The sequence below is a fragment of the Notolepis coatsorum genome (assembly GCF_963971535.1).
Source record: "Notolepis coatsorum genome assembly, chromosome: 15".
NCBI classification, from domain to species: Eukaryota; Metazoa; Chordata; class Actinopteri; order Aulopiformes; family Paralepididae; genus Notolepis; species Notolepis coatsorum.
The window spans coordinates 45,347,716-45,367,710 of NC_140179.1; the positions used below are offsets into that span (position 1 = coordinate 45,347,716).

The window sequence follows — 19,995 nt, forward strand, 5'->3', positions numbered from 1 at the left end:
CACGTCAGGTGGGAAGAAGCGGAAGAACCAGCTTCCGACTGGGAAAAGCCATTCACGTCAGCCTCCTAGTGGTAATTCCTACTAGGTCATATGGGAGTTTTTTATATACCCCGATATCTCCCACTTCGCGTCCCGAAATGCGGAAGTATCAACCATCATGGCAGCAAGCTTGACGGCGATGTCGGCAATACAAGGTAAATACAAATCAAAATGATCACTTTGATCACATAATCAGAATAATACAAGCATACTGCTGTACCCTTCACATGAAAAACGAGCTATACTTGCTGCTGTTCGTCTAAAGTTGATTTTAAAGTAACTTGCTAACGACTTGTAGCAATAGGTTAGCAGTAGGCTAAGATCGCCATCTTGGATGTGGGCGTTTCCTCGAGTTCAACGCGTGAATGCTTCCTAGTTGTAGCAACGAGATGTCATCTGGTTCGTCCGCTTCTTCCCACCTGACGTGAACGCACCATTAAGTGTTCAAGCCTCCCGGCCAATGGAGAGCGACGTCGTCGTAGGGCGGCCATCTTGCCCCAGGCAGCTCAGCTACTAATAACATTAATGTCTATGGTGCATGTACTATTTAAATAACCATACTGTAGATTGCTCAATTCATTACCGATTTTCAAACAGGTTGGTTTGCTATAAACATCAAAGATGTAGTTATGATACTGCATACTTATAAATATTTTTTTTTTAAGATGTTTTTTTACAAACCGCTTGAATCATAGCCACGTTAATAATGCTTGTAATAAACCAAACCGTTTGTAAATCCGTCAATATTTCAGCGAGTTATGAGTATTTTTGTCTGTGCAGATCACTCACCCTCACTCAAGGCTGACTGGGGCAAGATGGCGGCGGTTCAGCTACGCTGGTGACTCCGCCTTAAGCTATCTAGTGTTCTATATATATCTATGAGAACAACGGCAAGGCTACAATATAATATTTGCATTTGTTAGCCATGCTAGCTAGCGATCTAAACAATCAATCCATGCCAAAGCCATATGTAAAATGTGAAAGACTCACACTCGCAGCCATGCTGATTTGGCTAAATGACATCCAGCCGTTTTCGTTTGAAACAACTTTTAGTCAGGGGAGTGTCATGGTTTCTCCATAGAGAAACCATAGTCACTTAGTCACGTGACTCAGTTGGTATTCTCGAAGACACTCTGATGTCACGAGACTGCCGGGAAAACAAACGGATTTCTACGATCAAATGTATGCGTTGAGCTCCGTTTTTATTACATGTTTTATCACATTCTTGTTCATTTCATAACATTTTCATACGATTTGTTTTTAAAATATTGAGGCCAACATGGCATTTCACTATTTCGAAAGCCTTTCTGGTGATTCTAAGGCGAGATATGAGTCAAAGAAGCTCACCCTGATTGACTTGACATCATGTCCATACAAGACACCGGCAGACATGGCCATCTCTCGAATAACCAAATTGAAGCTGCTGTGTTACGTTTTGTACTAATAACAAACACAGAAATCCAAATTACAAGTTTTATATAATACCAGCTGAGGCATCACGGAGGAAAAATTGGCTGGCGGCTAACGTTCGGCTAACTCCCTCTGGTGTTGTGGTCGTGGTAGCTACATGCTTTTAATTGAGAATGCTAAGAATACTAACATACACCGATTTAGGGAAGCTGAGGGACAAATGTAGAAACATGTCAGAATCAGAAAGGTCTTTATTGCCAAGTAGTTTTCACATACAAGGAATTTGCTTTGGACGTTATCGGTGCGACATTAGCAGACAAACATTAACAGACAGAGGTGGAGTAAAATAAAATGAAATATGAGCACAATATAATAATATATGAAATCAAATATAGGCCAGGGCTGTACAACTGCGAGGTTGAATACAATTATATGGGATATAAACTAAATTAAATATAGCACAATAGAATATAGTACAATAATTATAAGTAAAAAATAAAATAGGAATAGGTCAGGGCTGTACAACTGGGCAGATGTGTCTGGTGGACAACAAGAGACACTACATTCACATTAAAATAAAAAACCTTTATGTACAGTTTTGGGAAATTAAAACGCCCATCATCCCTCCATCCATTTTTCTTCTTGTCCCTATTTCCGTCTCTTCCTGTTCCATCTGTGGGTTCTGTCAGCAGCACGGCTTCTTCTCTGATCCAGACGTGAAGGCCGCGGCGCCGTTCACCGGTCGGGAGTCAGCTTGCAGGAGGACGCGGGGTGACTCCTCGACCGCCGGCTCCCCCTGCTGGACGAGAAGACCGTTGCGGTACAGCAGCTCCCTGGCCATCATCGTGAAGGCATCCTCCACATTCTGACTCTCCTAGAGAGAGAGAGAGAGAGAGAGAGAGAGAGAGAGAGAGAGAGAGAGAGAGAGAGAGAGAGAGAGAGAGAGAGAGAGAGAGAGAGAGAGAGAGAGAGAGAGAGAGAGAGAATGACACAAAGAGAGAGGGAGAGAGTTGATTTTAAAGGGGAACAGACATTTTATTTTGAAATGAATATTATTTAGTAGTTACTACACCACATTAGAAAATATCCTACGCTGTATTCTCAGAGAACACACTTTAAAACATTGCGGGGAGACCATCACCCGAGTCTCTCCAGGCAGCTCAACGAGGAAATGAAAGCGATGATGAGTGCGAAATGAAAGCAACATTAAAACTTAAAATAGTGAGGCAGAGGGGCTGTGTGGTTGTAGTACACAGCCTACATCCCATGAATGGTGCAGGCAGAGGGCTGCATGGTTGGGATACACAGGCTACATCATCGGCGTATTTAGACCACTATCAGTAGGGCACGTGCCCTACTGATGATCATCAGTAAAAAAAATCACTGATCACTGATACAAAAATAATAAAAAAAATGAACAAATGTTTTTTATTTTCCCTTTTTTAACATGATCAAATGATCATTTAACATGATCAAATAATTATTATAATATTTTTTACTTCGCTTTGAAATATTATAGTGAAATATTTTGCACTGTTGTCGCATTTATCTTGTTGAAATCCTCCAACAGGCTCTTTTTTGTAAGTTGACTGGTTTGCACACCAATAATACAGTGCAATAATAGAATAGTAGAATAAATAGTAAAATGATGCAATAGAATGGCCAGAGTAAAATATTGCTACAGTACAATCAACAGCGGGGTGTATTAGAAGGCTATGGTGAAGAGGTACGTTTTTAGCTTATTTCTGAAAATATTAAGAGATCTAGCTTCCCTAATGTCCATAGGTAGTGTTGTGAAGGGCCAGATTAAAGCTGAGAATCTACATTTATTGTTTTATATACATTGTATATTATTTATATATACACGGTATATCCCTTTAAGCCTGCGTTCGAATCATAGTAATATTCGCTTTCCTTATTGGATAACGCCCTCGGCGCCAGACCGCAAGCCCCCAAAGTCAGGTTCAAAGGCGAGTCCGGGCATGTCGTAACATGCCCGGAGACAGCGTATTGATTCGAGACGAGAACTGAGGTTCGGGACTAGATAACCACTTAAGTATATATGTTGCGGCAGGTGCGAACAGCAGTGTGTTCTTCTAAGTAGCTGTTCATCAAGTTCGGTAACAGTGAAGTGAGCAGCAGTGCGTCTAACAGAGCGTTGAGAACCATGTGCGAATTGAATAGTAAAGTGTCAGATTTAATGCAGTAACGTCAAGTTCGACTTAGTTTAATGTGAAGTAAATAGTCGTTAATTTATTGTGTATCGTGCCAACAACAGTTCGTTCGTGTGTAGCATTACCCAGCGGTTCGTTCGTTTAGCTAGTGGACCTTAGCCAGTGCGCATGGACTAAATACATTGGTACCAGCACACGAGGAGGCCTAGTCGGAGAACCTACTGGACATGTGCACAGGAGAACCGACGGCGGCGATTGCAGAACCAGTATTGGTTGGATTATATTGATTGTGGAACGTATTACCCGGAGAAGAGCATCGTTAATCTCCACTGTCGTTTGGATTTAACCTCGTGAGGATTTACATTCGGGCTGGCCTCATGGACCGAGGCTAGCTGGCTATCATCGTTGCTATCGTGCAATTGGATTACAGTTATTGCTTTTGATGCTGAGCTTTGGATTACAAGGACTGGCTTCTGTACGTGAATCCCCTTCTTCTTCAATTGATCAGACTGAGTATCCGAACATTCCTCTCTCCTCCAGACCTTACAACTCTGGGAGGAACCCATTGTCTCCAGGCGGTACCAGCGTTGCCCTCTATAATTGCTATTATACGCCAGGCGGCGTTAGCCTAGTACCCATCGTAGGAATCATTCTCTTCCCAGTGACTTATGCTACTGACTGACTTTATGCCTATTCTTCGCCATACAAGCGCGACCCTAATTCTCATATCTGTAACCAATTATTGCATAATAATAAATACCCTCAAATACTATTTCTTTGTCAGTGCCGTGTTATTATGAGTGTCCACCATATATTCGATGTACTGTCTGGCCAGTAATTAAAGTACATACCTAGCAGTGGTTTAATCTATCACAATCTTTAATACAGTCAGGGTTTTGTAACCCCTCAGTTACAGGTAGTGTGTTCCATAACTTAAATGCAAGTAAAGCATTTTAAACTTTAAGTATGACTAAATGGGTTCTTGACTATATATATATTAACTGTTCCAAAATGCATAGATTTCTATGTATTTTAGGGGTTTGGGGGGCTATCTCTTTTTAATATAAATGTCAGATTGTTTTATTTATTTCATAGATTTCTATGCATTTCAGGAGTTTGGGGGGCTGGCTCCCCAAAATAATTAAATAACATAACCCTAACCTAACCCTAAAAAATGTTTTCTTCTTCAGATACTTCTGTTTTTTTTTTAATTTTACCCATTCATTCACACACCGACGGCGGAGGCAACCATGCAAGGTGCAAACATGCTCATCGGGAGCAATTAGGGGTTAAGTGTCTTGCTCAAGGAGACATTGACACGCTGCCTGGGAGACGCGGGAATCGAACCGGGAACCTACGGATTGCCAGATCACTGCTCTACCTAGTGAGCCACTGTCGCCCCTAGCAATGATGCCCTAACTTCCCTTTGGTGGTAAACTCACAAAATCAATGGACACTGGAAAACAAACAAACTCAGTAATATACCGTATATGTTATAGATATACCTGCCGTAGGAACCTGTTAAGCTGTAAGGTTGTGACTGCAACTTGTTCCTGTTCGCGGACGACTCAGCCCTGCTGGTCTCTGACAAGTTACAGGTTGAAAAAACCCTCAGCTCAGAACTCAGCAGAATCTGCACCTGGCTCGCTGATAACAAACTATCATTACACATGGGTAAAACAGAGTCCATTCTCTTTGGATCAAATAACAAACTCAGCAAGACCGACGGCTTTTCAGTTACAGTGGGTGACAATATTGTCACAAGGAAAGATGAAATTACATACCTAGGGTCCATCCTAGAGGCAAATCTTTCCTGTGACAAAATGGCATCCAAGATAATAAAAAAAGTCAACCAACGAACTAGATTCTTGTACCGGATCTCCTCTCTGGTAAACAAGAATACCCTGAAGACTCTGGCAGGAGCACTCATTCAAGGGTACTACGACTATGCTTGCACCTCATGGTACCAAAGCACCTCAAAGGCGCTAAAAACAAGATTACAAACATCACAAAACAAACTGGTCAGACTACTACTTGACCTTACTCCTAGAACCCACCTCACCCCTGCCCACTTTGACAACCTAGGATGGCTTAGAGTAGACGACAGAGTACCTCAACTTGCAATGGGCCTGGTCTACAAGATACACTATACGACTAAGGTACCCATGTACATGTCAAAATACTTCCCAAAGGTCAGTGAATACCATGACCACAACACCAGAGGAAGCTCAACAAATCATGTTAAACCCAAATTCGGCTCAAACAAGGGACTAAACACGTTTCGCAATTATGCCACATCAATGTGGAACGCCCTACCCAAAGCTGTAAAGGAATGTGAATCCCTACCCACATTCAAAACCGCTCTAAAAGAGCACTTACGGGAGGCTGCCATTCGAAACTGGCCACCGTAAATGTCCAAACCCCCCCACCCCCTCCTAATAAACAGTCTCCTCCCCACCATATTCTCTCCCCACCATATGTATATTTCTCTCCCACCCACCCACCCCCTCCTAAATAATGTACAGTCTCCTCCCCACCGTATGTATATATTCTCTCCCCACCGTATGTATATTTCTCTCCCACCCACCCACCCCCTCCTAAATAATGTACAGTCTCCTCCCCACCGTATATATATTCTCTCCCCACCGTATGTATATTTCTCTCCCACCCACCCACCCCCTCCTAATGTACAGTCTCCTCCCCATCATATGTATATACTCTCTGTCAGGATATATGGGTAACAGTACTGTATATTTGCATATCGTATATGTCACAAATGTAACAGTACTATATACCTGTATGTCATGTATCATGTCCCTATGCCATAAATGTCATGATGTCATGTATGTTGTGTATGTCATAAATGTCACTATGAATTGAAAATGGGGGACCCTGATGTAAACAAGACAAACTTCTTTCTCTGGTCTGCATCCCCTTAACAATTGTATGTATTGAGCTGTACTGTATTGTACCCATTCTGCAATCTGTTAAATAAAGTTTTCATTCATTCATTCATTCATTCATTCATTCATTCATTCATTCATTCATTCATTCAAGGTCCCCTTATAAGGGGACCCTGCTTTTCTTTATCATAAATCGATCAATAGAGACCGATCCCCATGTGGGGTATCATTGGAAAGCCACACTCATTGGCTACAACCCTGTCCAAAAATCTTCGAGATCGCCGGGAGTGTGTACTTTGGCGCACACCTCACATATCGGCATGTAACTCGAGAACCGCTGAGCGGATTTTGTCACCTGAAGGGGCAATAGACAGGCAACAAATAGGGCTTTAATTCCATCTATATGATGTATTAAAGGAAATGCACATCCGAGCCGCTAGAGGTTGGCAAAGTGGCACGTCGCGAATCGTCCTCAAGAGGGCCCACATGTGTTAAATTAAGAGGTTAATGTTTTTTATTTTTTTCAATTGTATCCAAGAGTAAAAACATTAACCCTATCAAAACAGCAGTAAAAGTGTATAAACTCTACCAGGTCTGAAAACACGCCGGCGTACAGACAGCGCGCTGTCTATTCATATCGGCACTATTTTCTCATTTTTTGGCGGAGGGACACCATTTTTTTTTCCATATTAGGAACACCGGCCCCCACACACACAGCAAGTATCACTCCGCAGCTCTGACCGGAAGTCTATAAAAGCCTCCGTCGACCACAGCTCGAGTTTTTCCAAACTTTTCCCCAGAGCGAGCGGTCGCAGAATGAATTCCTACGGGGAAAACCTGCTCTGGTGTAGATTTCTAAACGACCGTGTAAGTACTGTTTATACTAATCTGTTGGACTTCTTATAGCATTCGTTAACTTTTATGACCGTCTATAGTGTTTGTGAGATGTTTTCCAGAGATTCTGGTCATATTTTCCATCAAAAATCTTGTTTTGAAATGTACCGTGCGCGAGTAGCAATTTTCCCCCAGGTAGAGTTACCTGTGGGTTGGGTAACATCAGCGCTAGCTGCAGGCTAACGCACGGCTAACGGCAACACAGTTGTCGTATTTATTTCGCAAATGCAGTGTTTTCAAATAAGCCACATTGCTGTATTTAGTGTATTCATTAGTGGGTCATATTCCTATATGTAACATATCTCATTTTATCAACCTAGAATTGACGGGAGTGTCTAGATGCTGGAACTAGCTCCCATGCTAGCGCCGATGCTAACAGCACCGGCTGAGATCCAGGAAGACCACAGTCATTCTCTACCCAGGACAAATCCTTCTAGAAGGGAGAGGTTCTAGAAGGAAGACAAGGCTCTATGAAGATAATGGGGTAAGTTTGAAGAAAAAATTTAACACACACATGAACGTTTTATAATTACCATCACAATATGTAAAAAAAAAATTATAATTTTTTTATCTAATCTAGTTTCATTCATTAATTAATAACTTTTGAACAATAGATCCTATTTCTAATCTGTCAGCTGTTCTATATTGCCAACAAGATTGTCTACATTCCATTCATTATACATAAATCTGATTTAAGCAAGGAAAGTTTAATTTAATAATTTTTTATCTTCCAAGTTTAATTTCAACAAGTTCAAGTGCAACTACATATGAACCATAATAATAAAAATTATGATGATAATCATACACTTATTTTATATCATTGGAAAGCCCTAGTTGTTAGCTTTAAAATGGCACCAAATATGAGGTACTTTGAAATACCCAGTAACTAATAATCTATCACAAACCAATGCAATATCATGTTCAGGGATTTCCTAAATACAAAATAGAGCTGGAAGAATTGTTACCAATGTTTTATACGATTGTCCGCTGCGCCACCCAGCCGCCCTATCTCCCGGAAAGTGTTTGAAGCACATTCTCCATGAATGAGAACAGTGCTAGGTGGCACTGTGGTGTAGTGGTTAACACTGTCGCCTCACAGCTAAACAATCATGGGTTTGATTCCCGCTTTGGGACTAGGTTGCCGCGTTGCCAGGTACCCAGGTGGAGGTATCTCCCGGGCCTTTCTGTGTGGAGTTTGCATGTTCTCCCCGTGCTCGCAAGGATTTCTCCTCCCAATAAGACAAAACCCAATGGAAAAACATGCAGAACAGATCGCTAACGCTGTCGCGTTCCTGACGAAGACGGACAGGAGCACTTGGATTGGTCCCCGGGGGGGGATTGAAATGTGCAGAGAGACATTTCATCGGCTACTCAGTGTGTGTGTGTTCCTGTTTGTTGCCCATCTTGCATGTGTGTGTGTTAATCTGCATAACAAATAAAGACTTCTTCTTTTTATTAACATGTTGTCTCCCTCCTAGACAACATGCAGACAGGCGCACCTTTCTGAACCCATAAAATGTCCTTAAAATAATGTGTGTGTGTGTGTGTGTGTGTGTGTGTGTGTGTGTGTGTGTGTGTGTGTGTGTGTGTGTGTGTGTGTGTGTGTGTGTGTGTGTGTGTGTGTGTGTGTGTGTGTGTGTGTGTGTGTGTGTGTGTGTGTGTGTGTGTGTGTGTGTGTGTGTGTGTGTGTGTGTGTGTGTGTGTGTGTGTGTGTGTGTGTGTGTGTGTGTGTGTGTGTGTGTGTGTGTGTGTGTGTGTGTGTGTGTGTGAAGATGGGATAACATTCCTTTATTAATCCCTTAGGGAAATTCAGGCCATAGCAGGAGGGGGGAAGGGAGGTATGGGCAGGGTAATAGAAGAGACATAAATATAAGCAATAAAATGTAATTTAAATATAGACAGTGTAAACAACAAAATGTAATCTGAATATAAAAATATGAGGAAACATGTACAGTGTAAACAAAGGTGCAGATGAGGGTCTGTATGCTGGGTCTGTATATATATCATAACCGATAACCCTAACCGCTATGTTATTATAACTATGCTATAATAAAATAAATATATGCAATGGCTTAAAAAAAAAAACATTTAATCGGAATAAAAGTAAACAGTGTGAATATGTGAATGTGTGTGTATGTGTGCGTATCCATACAACAACAGTGTACCTTAGCAGATGTTTCCAGTGCGGCTAGCACTCCTCTCTCCTTGGCCAGACAACAGGCCTCCCGGAACCTCACCTGGCGCGCAGGCTCCAAGTCACTCTTATTACCTAGCACACACACAGATCAATCCACAGATCAAATAACACAATATGTGTAAATAAGATACCACAGGTGATGCATACATTTGAAATGTTTCTAGGACATGATGGACACACATTCTCACACAAACACACACACACAGACACTGGTGTCTGGTTGAGACACATACATCTTTTCTTCACAAAATTATCCAACAATTAGATTTGATGGAGCAATCTGATTGGCTGAGAGGTACTTGTTTTGTTAATTTGTTTGTTTGGTTTTGTGTTGCTAAGCGACACGTGACTATTAGGGGCGACAGTGGCTCAAGGAGGTAGAGCAGTTGTCTGGTAGTGAAAAGGTTCCCGATTCGATTCCTGCTCCTCCCGGGCAGCGCGCCGAAGTCTCCTTGAGAAACGTAACTCCTAATTGTTCCCGATGTGCAGGTTGGCGCCTTGCATGGTTGCCTCTGCCATCGGTGTGTGAGTGAATGGGTGAATGTGAGGAACAAAGATTGTAAAGCACTTTGGATAAAGCACTATATAAATGCACCATTTATAATTGATATGAACTGACCTGAAAACAACATCATCATTTAGTCACAAGTCAGGCTACTTCATAAAAAGATGCTGACATTTGAATGGGGTGATGATGTCACTCGAATCGGTCAAGATGGCACCACTGGCACCATTCGTGGCAATATAGACCTTTTCAGTAGAATTCTGTTGCAACATTGCAACATCTTGGGCCCCATTGTATTTCCTGTCAGCTATTGCATTAGCTACAATGGAAAATACACTCTGGGCTCATTTAGAATGGTTATGAAAAGGTCTGTACAAATCACTATTAAACATATTTTGTTTACCTTTTCTGTCATATCTGGTATCTCATGTACGTCATTTCGATTATGTATTTAATCTAAGTTCTGACCAGAGCTCTTTCTCACTTTCTGGTCAGACGCTTGTGTGTCTCTGATGATAAACTGATCTCTCGAAACTGATATTAAACTATGTTCTATATTGTTTATACAAACTGACTCGATCTGAATTCCTACAGCTTACTGTCATGGCTTATTTAAATATTCCACAACAACTCCAATGGATGTATCATGGCACACATGTACTCACACAGTACGTACACACACACACACACACACACACACACACACACACACACACACACACACACACACACACACACACACACACACACACCTATAAGGACCAGCACGATGTTGGCGGCCCCGTACTTCTCCACCTCCAGTATCCAGTGTGAGACGGAGTCGAAGGTGGAGCGCCGTGTGATGTCGTAGGCGATCATGGCGCCGTGGGCGCTGCGGTAGTAGCTCTGTGTGATGGTGCGAAACCTCTCCTGGCCAGCTGTGTCCCACACCTGCATCTACACACACATATACACACACAACATGCTTTATTTAAATACACTAATCAATATACACACAAACACAACATGCTTTATTTAAATACACAAATCTATTTCGTATGGTATATACACACAAACATACACATACAACATGCTTTATTTAAATCCACATGTATTTGGCATGGTATACATACAAACACACACACACACACACACACACACACACACACACATAACATGCTTTATTTAAATCCACGAATCAATTTAGTATGGTATACACACAAACACACACACACACACACACACACACACACACACACACACACACACACACACACACACACACACACATACACACACACACACACACACACACACACACACACACACACACACACGCACACACACACAGGGGAAAATCGATAATTCCAGATTCCTTGGTCTCCCTCTTGAGAATGGCCCCTGAGTGGCAGGGTGCACCTGACAACGTTTACATGGTTACTGCTGCCATAGCAACCACTCCAGACTCTAGGGCTCGACTGTCCGCTCACTTCAACCCTGCTGTAGAACACTCTGGTGTTCAGCCTATCAGTCAAATACTCTGTCCGCTCACTTCAACCCTGCTGTAGAACACTCTGGTGTTCAGCCTATCAGTCAAATACTCTGTCCGCTCACTTCAACCCTGCTGTAGAACACTCTGGTGTTCAGCCTATCAGTCAAATACTCTGTCCGCTCACTTCAACCCTGCTGTAGAACACTCTGGTGTTCAGTCATTGATTGATTGATTGATTGATTGAAAAGTTTATTAACAGATTGCAGAATGGGTACAGTACAGTACAGCTCAATACATACAATTGTTAAGGGGATGCAGACCAGAGAAAGACTTTCGTCTTGTTTACATCAGGGTCCCCCATTTTCAATTCATCATAACATATATGACATACATGACATACAGATAGACAGTACTGCTACATCTATACATTTATGACATATCAGATTTGCAAATACAGTACTGTTTGTGATACAAAAAGTGTCCAGAAAAAGAGTGTATATACATTTGACGTAGAAACTGTACATTGGGGGAGGTTGGGTGGGTGGGGTGGGGTTAGGTGGGTGGGTGGGGGCTGTACATTGGAGGTGGGGGGGGGGGGGGGGGTAGGGGGGGGGGACACACACTGTACATTGGAATACTGACAAATCCATACTTGGTCATTTGATCAGCATTGATAAGGAGCAGCTGGGGCTTGTTTATTTATAAGGTATAAATCTCTCTAGTGTCTCTGGTATTCATCTGAAGTTAATTGTGTGGATAAAAAGCAAGTTGATATTTTGTAGATTAGCGGTAAAGCCTTTTTCTATATCACAACAAAAATGTGATCAACAGAACTCACACCCAGAGGCCTTTATTGTTAGTCGTTATGCCAATTCCCAATCCCCTTCCTGGTCGCTTGTATGCTTTCTACAACGGAGTTCGGCGATTCATTTCTGGTCATGTGACATGTACGCCCAATCGTGGGACCGCAAGTGTCTCTTTCGAAGTTGTTTAAGGTTAGAGTTTGTCTTAGAGCATGGCGATAGATTCTTTCGACGGTTAAGCTTAGGCACTCTTTCGAAGTTGGTTAAGGTTAGAGTTTGTCTTAGAGCAAGGCGATAGAACGCCAGGTGCTTTGCAGGCTGTTCGACGCGGAAATGGGCAAGTGGCCAATCAGATTCGCAAATCGCCGAACTCCGTTGTAGAAAGCATGGACGCTTCCTGGTCGCTGCGCACCTACCCCCCACAGTCGGTCTGGGAGAGTGGAGGCTATCACGTGCTTCCTCCGACACACGTGTAGCCAATCAACCGCTTCTTTTCACCTGGCAGCGCGGACTCTCACTGAGAGGGTGTAACGTGTGGAAGGATCACACTACCCCCCTTAGATCCTATCCTCGCTGAGCAGGCGCCCCGACCAAACTGTAGGAGTCGCTGTTTACAACGACCAGGACCCACCCCGCCAGCTTTCCCACCCCTAAGACTGCCAATTGTGTTAGTATGAACGACCAGCCAAGCTGATAGCAATGCCGAGAGCTTTTATTGTTGTATTTTAATCACTCCAACCTAAAGCCTGTGCTCCCCACATTTCACCAACACGTCTCTTGCCCCACCAGAGGAGACACGTTATTGGACCATGTTTGCTCAAACATCAAGGATGCATACAAAGCTGTTCCCCGCCACCATATGGGACGATCAGACCAGGTATCTTTGTTCGTTTTACCCCAAGTACACCCCACTCATCGAATGTGTGAAGCCCTCAGTTAGAACAATGAAAAGATGGCCTGAAGGGGCCGGTTCTGAGCTGCAGCACCAGTTAATGAGTATGTTTGCCACACAGGCCACCCTGGACTCCCACACTGATATTGAGTCCTACTACACGTCCCCCGTTGTTGACTACATCAACTCCAACTTTGACAGTGTTACAGACAGATCACTACATTCCACAACCAGAAGCTGTGGATGAACACAAATCAGCTAATAACTTTAGATCTGGTGACACGCAGGCCTACTGTTCCGACCAGGGCTCCCCTGAATGGGGGAATCAAGTGGGCCAAGCACAGCCACAAGCTAAGGGTTGAAGAGCACTTCAACAACGCCAACCCTGACGCATGTGGCAGGGAGGGCATCCAGGCCATCACAGACTATAAAGTTTAAACCCACCAACAACTCTCCCCCCCAACCACTGACCCCTCCCTCCCTGATGAGCTCAGTACCTTTTATGTCCTCTTTGACAGGGACAACCAGGAGGCGCCCAGCAAGGCTGCCCTCCCTACCAACCACCAACGCCTCACTCTCTCACCCAATGACGTGTGTGCCGCACTGAGGACTAATGCACGTGAGGCGGCTCGCCCCGATGGCATCCCCGGCTGTGTGCTCAGAAACTGCGCAGCTGAGCGGCTGACCGTGGTATTTTTTTTTATTTTTTATTCTTTTTTTATCCACTTTTTCTCCTTATTTTTCTATTTTTCTCCCATCCCAATTTCGTATTTCCAATTCTCCCCTCCCCTGTCTTGAACATTGCTTGACTATGCCTCCCACTGGTCTTGTCGTAGGGAGGATAGAAGCCTTGCATCACGTGTCCCCTCCGGTACTCGAGGAGGCAGCCTGTCGCATCTTTTCACCAGACAGCGCGGACTCTCAGTGACGAGGTGGAGGCTCATGCTGCCCCCGCTACTTCCTGACTCTGCTGTACAGGCGTCACCAAACCGACCTGTAGGAGTCGCTGTCCACAACGTCCAATCCCCACCCATTGACTTCCACCCGCTACCTCTGCCAATTGAGATAGTATGACGACTGGTCCAAGCCGGAGGCAATGCTGAGTCGCTGACACCGGGATTCGAGACCGGAGTCTCTTGCATTGGTGACGAGCGCAATCTCCGCTGCGCCACCCAGCCGCCCATGGCTGACCGTGGTCTTAACTGACATCTTCAACCTGTCCCAGCATGCTTTAAAACCACCTCCATCGTGCCAGTGCCAAAACGCTCCTCTGCCTCAAGCCTTAATGACTTCCGCCCTGTTGCACTCACCCTCTGTTACGTCCCACCTATCCATGGACTGTTCTCCCCTGCTCTACCTCTCCCCATCCCTGTATGTGTGTTTCTCATCTCTCTGTCCCTTAGTGTTCTTTCCTTCTCTCTCTCTCTCTTGCTCTCTTCCCTTATCTCTCTCGCTCTTCTTCCCCTGTTAGTCTAGTGTTACGGTCTTATTAGGTTCTCTGTTTAGTGTGTGTAGTCTGCTTGTTTTGTCCCAGTGTCTGGTGTTGGTTGTCTTGCCTTCCATAGTTGTAGTTCCTTGTGTTGTTTCTTGTAGTTCTTGTCAGTCTGTTTCCCCTCCCAGGTGTCTCCAGTTGTAATCATCCCAGGTGTTTCTCGTTTGTCACTTATTCATGTGTATTTGAGTTCCTTGTTTCCTGTTCTCTGTGTCGGCCCATTGTCTATGGTGTTGCACTGTCCATGTTTCAAGTAAGTGTTCCCTGTGTTAGATGTTCTGGTTAGTGTTTAGAGATAATTGTCTGTTTTCCCTTTTTTCCCCTCTTCCAGTATTTACTCAGATGTTTTGTTTTGTTGTTAGTTTGATGTACCCTTGTTTGAGATTATATGTTATTAAAAACTCTTGGACTCGCTGCCCGCCTTCGTCTGGTCTGCTCCTGGGTCCTGGTGCACCACCACACCCCATGGTATCACCCTCATTATCATGAAGTGCTTCAAGAAGCTGGTCCTGGCTCCCTTCAAATCTGGCCTCTCACCGTCACTGGACAGTCACCAATTCGCCTACTGTGAGAAAAGGAGCACAGAGGACACTAAATCTCCTCCTCAGTGCTACATTCCGCCCTCTCTCACCTGGATGAGAGCAATACCCATGTGAGAATGTGGTGAGACCTCAGCTCAGCATTCAACACCATCACCCCCTCCTGCACTCCTATACATGGCACCAACACCATTATCAAGTTTGCAGATGCCCCATCAAAAACAACGATGAGTCGGCCTATAGGGCGGAGGTCCAGCGCAGACAACAACCTGGCCCCAAAGACTTCATCGTGGACTTCGACTAACGTCAACGTGCATGCCCCCGTCCACATCAACGGGACGGAGGTCAAGTGTGTCTCCAGCTTCAAATTCCTGGGAGTCCACATCTCAGAGGACCTCTCTTGGAACCTCAACACCAGTCATTACTGGTCAAGAAGGCTCACCAGCGCCTCTTCTTCCTGAGGAGACTGAGGAAAGTCAACCTGTCTCCTCAGATTCTGGTGAACTTCTACTGGTGTGCCATAGAAAGCACACTCACCAATTGCATCACAGTCTGGTACGGCAACTGCACTGACTCTGACAGTAAAACACGGCAGAGGGTGGTGAAAACTGCCTAATGCATCACCGGTACATCACTCCCTGCAATAGACCTATCTCAAACCCTGCCCTCTTTTCTTGATCCTCCAATCACAACTGTCGCTTACCTCGGACAAACTTTCACAAACGGTGTCTGAGGAAGGCACTGTGGAATAACTGTATCTCTGCCGCCAATCCCGCCATCCCAATTGTAATTCCCCCCTCCCCCACAGACAGCCTATAGGGAGATGTAGTGGTTACGTCATTGCTGTTTCTCTGCGGTCCACCCTCTTGAAATTGCAATGTATTTCCCCATTGCCCATTTCTAAATTGTCTTGTTTAAAACAAATAAAGCATGAACATTTGCATGGTGTACCTTTCTGTGCGTATTCATCCACAATCTATAGCTCAACATGAAAATATTCGCAATTAATCGTAAAGGTATAGCAAAATAACAACGTTTATGTTTTCGTTCACTGAGAAACTACACTGCCATTTGGCGCTGCTGACTGACGTCACCACAGAGCAGACTCCTGGCTTTATTCACCTAAAGCCAACCACCATTTTTATAAGCCACAACTCGTATAACGTGAATTCACTGCATATTATATCACTGTAAATACTAATGTAAATCATTGTTTCGTTGTACATATTGTGTATATAGTTTATATAGTTCCTGATGACCTTTTCATTGTGTAAGGTGACCGTTGAGTGTGGGCATGTGCAGCATGTGTGTGTGTGTGTGTGTGTGTGTTCATGCTAAAGTGACTGCTTAGTGTGTGAGCGTATACAGTGTGTGTGTTGTGTGTGTGCTCATGTGTGCTTGTGTGTGGAGAGTTCAGTGTTCAAGACTCTGATGGCCTGGGGGAAGAAGCTGAGCCAAAGTAAACGTAGGTCTGTTAAAAATTATATACATACATGCATATGAATGCAGTGTTTCCCACACCTCTCTTCTAGAACCAGCCAGATCAGGTATTAAACGTGTTCTATCTCAAGCACACCTGATGCAACTAATCAAGGGCTTGAGATAGAACACATCAAATACTGGACTGGCTGGGGGTTCTAGAAGAGAGGTGTGGGAAACACTGGAATGTACACATGCAGTGCATACATACACTCACTGGACAACATAATAGGTACCGTACACCAGTCTTCCATAAAAGAGCTGCCACATGTTTGTTAGGGAAAAAAGTTGTGTAGATTTTAGATTATGAATTGCTTTTTTGATGTGAATCTAGGATAAAATCAGAAAGCGTTTTGATCGACAATGACTGGAGTTGTGCACCCCTGCGTCATATGGAGTGCAGTGAGACAATGAGCAAGAGGCGAGATAAACTGAACAAAAAAAAAGATAATTGAAATTGAGTCCTCCCAAATACCCAAGTCCTGTCTACACCCCCCCCCCCACCCCCATTCACACACCTTTTATCTCTCACCTCCAACCCCCCCCCCAAACCATACCCCCCTCCCCACCTAATAACTCCCCTTCCCCCTTCCTCACCTCATCCGCCTCACCCGATACCACCCCCCCCCCCATCCTCTCCTTCTCCTAACTAGAACCCCCCCCCCCTCCTTGATCCCCCTCCAATCCTGAACCTAGCCAGCCTACCCAGAAGTCCCCTCTCTCACCCTATAAAGAGCCACGCCTACATGGACTCTGGAGGTCACCTGGGACACACCAGCTGGTGTCCCAGTTTGGGTCATCCAGACCATATTACTCTGAATAAACCTTTGTTTACCAGTCTACCTTTGATTATCTGACTCATTGATCGGGTTCGATTCCCTCACAGCACGCAGCATTGTCAAGGACACCTCTCATTCCAACCATGGACTGTTTGCCCTCCTTCCCGCCAGGAGACACTACAGAAACCTCCAAGTCAAGCAGACTCCCTGCATTCTGTGCCATGTTGACAGCCCATATAAACTCTGACTCCATTGCCTACACCCTAGGCTCTGTTACCCATAGTGTACGACTCTGAACTCAATTTATACCTACTGCTTTCACTGTCTACAACTGCCCTACATTGTAATCATAGTAGGCCTAATCATAATAATCTTAACTACCCATCTCATACTATAGTCTACCCATATACCCTGTATGATAGCATGTACAATAGTTCTGCATATATAGCATATACATTTATATATTTATATTTACCGCATATATATACACATATCTGTCTGAATATACCTGCATATAATCCTTCTATATACCTACTTATACATATAACCCATTATGACTCTGTATGATAGCATGTACAATAATGCTGTATATACCATATACAGTATAATATATTTATTCATACCGTATATATATATCATATATATATACATATATATATATATATCTGTCTGTACATACCTGCACATAAACCTTTTGCATATCTGTAGATACTATATCTATATCTGTAGCCTACATATCCCTTACCTACTCTTACATGATTGTATACAGTATTATTACTTTACTGTTACATTACACTCTCGTTGGATGCCAAACTTCTTTGCGTCGTACTGTACTCGTACAATACATTTGTACTGTATCTAAATTGGTGTCATTTTCCAGTTTTTTACCCACTCTACCACTGCACAGAAATGAGGACTTTTCTTTTGAAAGTGGTTACTAATGGTTACAGACAGCCATGTTGGAAGAGAGACAACTACACAAACAGTCTGTGAAAGGCCTATATTGCAGACAAGAGAGCTGCAGTCAACTCAAGCCCCCAGGAAATACAACTTGCTCAATATTTGACTTAGGGTTTTTGGTCTAAATCGATCAGTTTGATGCCAGATGGTAGAAAAATAGGGTCTAGGTTGAAATTACCAAGAATTATGCTTTTATTTGAATGGGATTAATTCAAACATTCCTTAAAGCTGCAGTTGCAGGTGATGTGAGAGAAAACAGAGCTGTAGTGTACAAAAAGACGTACCATGTGGTTATGTAATATTCCACAGATCTTCAGGTCTACAGAGTTAGTATGACTAGTATCTCTCTGATAAGATAGGATAAATAAGATAACTTTATTCTCCCAAGGGGGAAATCGGGCAAATGAAAGCAGACTCGTACGCATCCAGGGAAGCAGTACTCGTGTGATATTTGTATACATGTTTTTCACTTGTATCACACGTTGATATGGCAACAACTCAAAAGCCCTCTCTCTGTGTCTATGTGGACTTGCTGGGTAAATTGAACTTATAGCCAGGGGGGTTGGAATCTCCCTAACTGTTACAGCGTGTCTATATACACACAGTCACACACACACACACACACACACACACACACACACACACACACACACACACACACACACACACACAATGTGTTTAAAACTATATGTATTGTTGTCTTGATGTTAGTATTATGTCACTATATGTACTGTTGTCTTGATGTTATTATTATGTCTGAATCTATATGTACTGCTGTCTTGATGTTAGTATTATGTCTGAAACTATATGTACTGCTGTCTTGATGTTAGTATTATGTCTGAAACTATATGTACTGCTGTCTTGATGTTAGTATTATGTCTGAAACTATATGTACTGCTGTCTTGATGTTAGTTGTATGTCTGAAACTATATGTACTGCTGTCTTGATGTTAGTATTATGTCTGAAACAATATGTACTGTTGTCTTGATGTTAGTTGTATGTCTGAAACGATATACTGTTGTCTTGATGTTAGTATTATGTCTGAAACTATATTATGTACAGTTGTCTTGATGTTAGTTGTATGTCTGAAACTATATGTACAGCTGTCCTTCTTGACCAGGTATCTCTTATGTATAAAATTATTATTATTTATCTCAACAGAACTAACCAGGTTAAATAAAGATTCAATAAACATTAAATACAGTACAGTACAAGCAGGACATCAATGCGAAACAAGTCAGACCCCAGAGTAGGAGCCCTCCTCTCTGAACATGTTCCTGAATGACAAAGCAGAAAAAAAACATTCCAGGTGTATCTCTGTGAAGAGAAACCTGAAGGACAGGTCTCTCATGTTAGCTGCAGGTCTGACGTGTCTCTGTCTTTTTGGTGTGGCCCGACAACACCTCCACTCACCACTGATAAGGATCAATGCAGGTGGATTCTGTCCGGAAGCTGTGG

General features: G+C 43.3%; 1 protein-coding gene across 1 annotated transcript in view; it reads right to left on the minus strand.

The window, feature by feature from the left end:
* Positions 1 to 1,682: 1,682 nt before the first annotated feature.
* The window catches only part of LOC311241756 (ras-related protein Rab-19-like), a 21,433-nt gene continuing 3,120 nt past the window's right edge, over positions 1,683 to 19,995 (minus strand). Inside the window, exons 2-4 of the mRNA XM_084330658.1 lie at positions 10,875 to 11,058; positions 9,586 to 9,689; positions 1,683 to 2,323 (exon numbers count right to left, since the gene is read on the minus strand). Of these exons, the coding sequence (XP_084186784.1) occupies positions 2,135 to 2,323; positions 9,586 to 9,689; positions 10,875 to 11,058 (477 nt within the window). The 3' untranslated portion in view covers positions 1,683 to 2,134. The remainder of the gene's footprint in view (positions 2,324 to 9,585; positions 9,690 to 10,874; positions 11,059 to 19,995) is intronic.